The 6,026-nt window shown below is 38.0% G+C and overlaps 1 protein-coding gene across 1 annotated transcript; it reads right to left on the bottom strand.

Moving 5' to 3' along the window:
* Nucleotides 1-1,554: 1,554 nt before the first annotated feature.
* On the bottom strand, nucleotides 1,555-4,925 carry LOC132522246 (importin-5-like). Its single transcript, XM_060152491.1, has one exon. It carries the CDS (start codon nucleotides 4,905-4,907, stop codon nucleotides 1,614-1,616), a length of 3,294 nt encoding a protein of 1,097 aa, XP_060008474.1. The 5' UTR covers nucleotides 4,908-4,925; the 3' UTR covers nucleotides 1,555-1,613.
* Between the last annotated feature and the right edge of the window lie 1,101 nt (nucleotides 4,926-6,026).

Raw genomic sequence — 6,026 nt, 5'->3', positions numbered from 1 at the left:
AAAAAGCTAGATGAGAATTGGGGCTTGAGAGTAACTACATTAAAGATGTTAATAGCATGTACATATAACATGTTTAGGTTAATATACTTACTATTTTATATTCTGTATTAAAGTCAGTGATAAGAAACATATTCATTACTAACAACACCCCTTTGAAGTACCCTGATAAACTTTTATTATTAATTTCTTCAGAATATTCTTCTCACTAAAAATGGAAAATATGACTCTGAGAAGGTCCTAAAGTATATATACTGCCAAAAAGATAAGTAATTCTTTTTCACATTTATAATCCCTGAATGTCTGAATCCTTACAGTTTCTCATACATAAATTATCCTTTTAAAGCAAAAATCTGATGTATTTTTTTTTTAAAGAAAAAACCTTTAATTTTAAATTCTGATCTAGGCATAAAATTCATTTTTGTATCACGGTTAAATTCAGTACAAACTATAAAAATGTTAACACTGGAGTTTCAACAGAAATCTAATAAGACCTCTTAGAAAAATTATTTAAAGAAACAACAGCAAGTCATTTACTGCTATGAGGTTAATACATAAAGAAAAACACATTCACACATTTTACTGAATTTATCAGTAAATAATTTTAGCCATAATACTTATCATAAAATTAAAAGTTGCATGTGGCTCCACAGCAATTACAATTTGCAATAAAAATACTAAGCCAAGTCTTTTTTTTCTAACAGGAACAATGCTAGCTTTAAAACGACTGAAGTCTGCACACCAATTGTGAACAGAGTGGGTGTATCATAACTTAGATTAAATTAAAGTGGAAGATGGTAAAAACTAGATGCTTTTAACTTTGAATTGCACGAGGAAAATATCAGGGGGAAACAAAATTCAGAGCCATCCTTATTCCTTTAAAAAATACTAGATTATTCTTATATTAAAAACATTAAATGAATCAAAGCCAGACAGTACTAAATTTTTACACAAACTTCTTTCGTATTTCAACGTTGTTTATTGAGGAGTGAATGAGACTACTGCCAGACATGCCAACGACACTTCACATTCAAGGGCTGGAAGCTGAAAAGCTTTCCAAACTGAGTCACTGCATAAGCCTTTTGGGGAAAAGAATCGAAAGTGACATAAAATAACATCTTCATGCTTGTTGTTTTTGTCTTCAGCTTTTTTTCAATTTTTGGATCTACTAGTTTGCTGGGTAAAAGGCTTCTTTCTACCGTACAGAAAGACTCACACTCCAATTAATAGAATTAACACTAGGTGTACAGCAACTTGTTTCAACACACATCTAATGTTGAGGAACTGATCTTAAAGCTGTTTTGTCTTAAATCTCCTTATTTCTAGTGAGAAAATTTAATTTCCCTTTCACCTTCACATGGGTGGGTTATACCAATAGAAAAATACTCTTCAGTGCTACTGCAGGGCTCATGGGACTTCCTCAGTGGTGTGGGAGAAATCCACTTAAACACCATCCTGAAACCCAGGGCTTCTCTTCCTGCTGTTGTGGCTTTGCAGAAGAATGGCCTACACACAACTCTACCGTTCTCTTTTGCTCAAAAACAAAACAAAGAAACCTAAACAAAAGGGTAAACGTTTATTTGGAGTTAGTTTTCTGGTGGTGATATTAAGGCCCTTCAGGCAGAGTTCAGGAGCTCCTGTATGGCTGCCTGCTGCTCGGGACTGAGTTGTGCTATGCATTCAGTCCACAGTCCTCCAGAAGTCTGCACTTGGCGAACTACATTAGCCAGACGTTTGGCACAGGGATCTTCATGTTTAATTGCCTCATGCATTTCTCCTTCTGCAATTATACTGAATATTTTGGGCAGATTGGTATTGTTAGGGCCAAGAACGATTGGGTGATTACTTTCAATCAGGTCGCAAAGATAATTGAAAGTCTGAACAGCTTCTTCTTTATCCTCATGTAGTGGAAGCCAAGACAGCCAATGTGGGAGGACTTCTTCAACGTTCACACAATCAGGCTTGAACTTCATAATTTTCCCTACTGCCGAGATGCAGTTCTCTGTAGCATTGATATTTTCTTTGGTCTTAGAATCAGCAGACTGAATAACTCTTACCAGCAGTGGAAGTGCTTCTGTACAAAAAGGACGATAGTTGTCTCCGCCGTACTGTGCCATGACTCCCAGGCCATACGCAGCTGCTTGCCTGACTTCTGGGCTGCTGTCACATGTGTATTGGAGCATTGGCCTTATGAAATATTCTGCATATTTAAATGAGGCTGGACTACAGTGTTCTATGACATCATCAAAGATGCACAAGCCCCACTGTCTATCTGGCCACGGTCTATGTAGACAAATTAGGTTGACAATTAACGGAAGCAGCTGTTCAAACCACGGTAACACTTTTTCCTTGTAGCTACTGAATATTGAGTGTAAAATGTCTGACACTTTGGTCAGAATATAAACATCATTATCATCCTCATCTTGTAGTGATTCTTCCACCTGTTCATCATAGTCTTCATCTTGTCTTTTAACTTGCCGCAATTCTTGATTTTTAAAATGTTCTTCAAGTTTAGCTTTCAATATACCTCCCAACTCTTCAAAGTGTTCATTATTAAGGCATCCATCTCCCATGACTTCAATGCACTTTGCAAAAGAGTGCATTATTTCTGAGAGGACATCTGAATCTGGTTCTGTGCCAATGGCCTTGATTAGAGCATCACACATAAAATGCCACATCTGTGTGAGATACTCAGGACCGCGAACTCTTGCACATTCCAGGAGAAGAGGCATGGATTCTGCTGCTGCCACTCGAACACCATCATGGAAATGAAATTTCAGTAGAGGGACCATGAGTTTCACAACCTGTTCCGTGTACTCCACAAAGCCTTCTTTTAATTCCTTAGCATAGCAAACCAGCATCTGACAAGCAGTTGACTTTTCTTCCAGTCCTGCAGTTTTAATACCAAAACTTTGCTGATCTCCAAGGTTCACAAATTCCCAACCATCATCATCACTCATGTTCTCCATGTCTTGGGTATCTAAAAGGGCCACTTCAGGCTTAATCGAAGCCGTCTTCAGTAGCGGTCCCATGACCACTGGAAGGTACTGCTGAAATTCCTTCCCAAGGATTTTGCACATTCTGGCCCATGCTGAGATCATGTAAGAGATCTGAGGGTCATCATCTTCCATATCACTGAAGTCTGTCTGCGTCTTCAATAATAGCTGCATCACATCTGATGCGTCTTGCATGAATTTTTCCTTCCCAACAGCCAGACCAATGAGGCTGATGCATTCAATAGTTTTTCCTCTGAGAAGTCTGAGCTCCTTTTGAACTGCATTCTCAACAATGTGCTTCAGTGATGGCATAAATAAGTCATAGTAGGGGACAAATTTTTCTTCTGCAGTATCTGCAACTGATGCGATAGACGTCACAACTTGTTCCAAAACTAACTTGGTGCCTTTCTGAATCAACTCTTGAAGTTTAAGGACCATGATGGAATGCAGATGTTTCACCAAATTATCTAAATATGGAATAAGTAGTGACTTGGGACAGTCTTCGGTGAAGTTAATGAGAGCGGCAGCGGCATGGGCCTGTACACGCTGATTGCCCTGGTCTTCCATGGTCTGCAGCAGAGCTGCAATCACCTTCTCATGGAATTTCTTTTGGAAACCAGGTGCAAAATCCGTAGCCATCTGTCCCACGGCATTACAGGCTGCATACCTCACTCTGGGATGAGGATCTTGAAGAAAAAGCAAAACAAAATTTACTATCTCATTTAGAATTCCTTCCATTTGCTGGTGGCATCCTTCCCCAATGGCAGATAAGGCCATTAATCCTGCATGCCGATACTTCCAGTCAGGATTCTGAAGCATCTGCATAATATGTTCCTTGATCATCGGCAGGACGAGCTTTCCACCAAGTCCACAAGCCATTCGGTCTAAAGCACTCTCACCAGCAACCGCATTGCTGTCAAAATCATCATCTTCTAGTTCGTCCGCATTTGCCCAGTCCTCATCCTCTTCAAGGTCCACCATCATGGCTAACATCTGAGGAATAGTCTGTGCAACAATATTGGTATGTTTTCTTAACATAGCAGCTGCAGTCTCAGAGAGGGTCACAATTACTTCAAGGGCAAGCTGGCGTTGCATATTATTGAGGCTGGTGTCTCCACACAACTTCAGACTTAGCTGTAAAGTTGCTTCCAAATGAGGACGTAAATACTTTGGAACAGTGTCCGCAATCTCAACAAGGGATTTTAGGACCGAATCATCATTCTGGTAGCATGAGTCATTTACAGCCTGTAAGAATCCGGGTAACAAGTCTGCAAAATGTTTGAACAGGGCAACATTATGTTCGTTTGCAAGTATAAATGCAGCGGTAGCTCTAGCAGATAATGTCCTGATCGATGGATGTTCCTGATCTTGCATACACTGAACTAACATCCGTTTGATGACGTCTAAATAGTGCTGCTGTTGATTTCCAAAAATTCCAGGAAAGTTCCAGAAAATATGAAGGGCAGCTTCCCGCAGTCCCACATTTTGAGAGCTGACTGAATCAAAAAGGAACTTCAGACCTTCAGGCCATTGGTTGTTGCCATCCTCATCTATCAAATTCCTGGCCAGCTCTGCAGCAATATCACAAATTTTTTTCCTCATGCTAGACTGTGTTTCCATTTGAATAATCATTAGTAGTTCACTCTTGATGGCAGTCTGAACATCAGTGGGAAGAGTTGGATAGACTTCATCAAATGCAGAGGACAAAAGACGTCTTAGGAGAACGGCAGCCATTTGTCTAGCCTCCTCAGCAGCTGTTGTATTTCTGATGGCTTGTAAAAGGAATGTGATCTTCGACTGGCCTGGGATATTCTCATAGGTTTCCTCTGCCTGTTTCCGGACCACATTGTCGGGGCTGAGCAGGTTTCCCACGAGTAGGTAGAACTGTTGCTGCTCCGCCGCGCCGGCCGCCATTGCGCTAGGCGTGAGAGAGAGAGAAGGTGATGTATTTTTAAAAGCTAACAAAAATCTGATGTATTTTTAAAAGCTATCAGTAAATTAAATTAAAATTCAAAATTGAATAAGTAAATATTCATTTAATCAATAAAACTCTTGCCTGTATTATGCTATTGTGACATAGCCTGTTTGTAAATATTAATGTCTGTTGTTAAACATAAAACATATTTCCTTGATAATCTTCAGAAGCTCAATGAAACTTTTTTTATTCTTAGAAAGAATTGGTTTGATTTTGCAGTTAAATGATTACTCCATCTCCCTTAGCAACTTGTTTTGTTTGATATTACAAATACATTTTTTTGGTTTAGCATGATATATACTTATACCCACACTGTTTAATTATTTACTTTTATATTAATATGTCTAAATTACAGAGCAGGGCTTCTGGAAGCATTGAATTCTTATCCTATAAACCATACCATAATTTAAATAAATTAATTTAATTAAGTAAGTGATTAAAGAAATGTAAGAGTAAAATATTAAATCCCTTTATTGTTTTAACTACTTCAGAAGTTTGGAGTTAATTATGATCTGTGAAATCAATACGTGCAGTAATGTATAGGGTGGTAATGAGTTAAACATTTCTGAAGTACATGCTGTAAAGCATCAAGGTTATTGGCCCAGCAAATCATGAGAGAATAAGGAATAGTAATTTCATTGATCACAAAGGTAAAATAGATTTATAGAAATAAAAGAGAACAATTTTTAAAATGTCATATATTAATTAGAAAATTTTACTAATAAGAAAATAAGGTTGCTGAGTTTTTAGAAGCTTTGTAGCTTCACATCAAATTTCCATTTTATATTATAAGATAGGTACTTCCAATCTGAAACTCAAGGTATCCCTTAATATTTAGTCCAAAACTAGAAGATGGTTAAAGTTTGGAGGTCAGGTCTATCAGATGTAGCATCTAATATACATCATCATCTAATAGCTGTGAAGCTGTCCTGGCACCTTTCCTAAAAAGTAAGCTGAGGTTCCTTAAGGGGATTCTTTTCAAAGAGCAACCATAATGTAGGTAATTCTTGCTAATTTAATGACCATCTACAAGCTGTATATGAATATAATAATGAGGA

The sequence above is a fragment of the Lagenorhynchus albirostris genome, chromosome 6 (genome assembly GCF_949774975.1).
Source record: "Lagenorhynchus albirostris chromosome 6, mLagAlb1.1, whole genome shotgun sequence".
NCBI lineage: Eukaryota > Metazoa > Chordata > Mammalia > Artiodactyla > Delphinidae > Lagenorhynchus > Lagenorhynchus albirostris.
Note: the sequence above shows the minus strand (reverse complement) of the source record. Positions and strands in the feature narration are given on the sequence as shown.

Coding starts and splice junctions, on each gene's coding strand:
- LOC132522246 (XM_060152491.1), bottom strand. CDS start 4,907: ATGGCGGCCGGCGCGGCGGAGCAGCAACAGTTCTACCTACTCGTGGGA.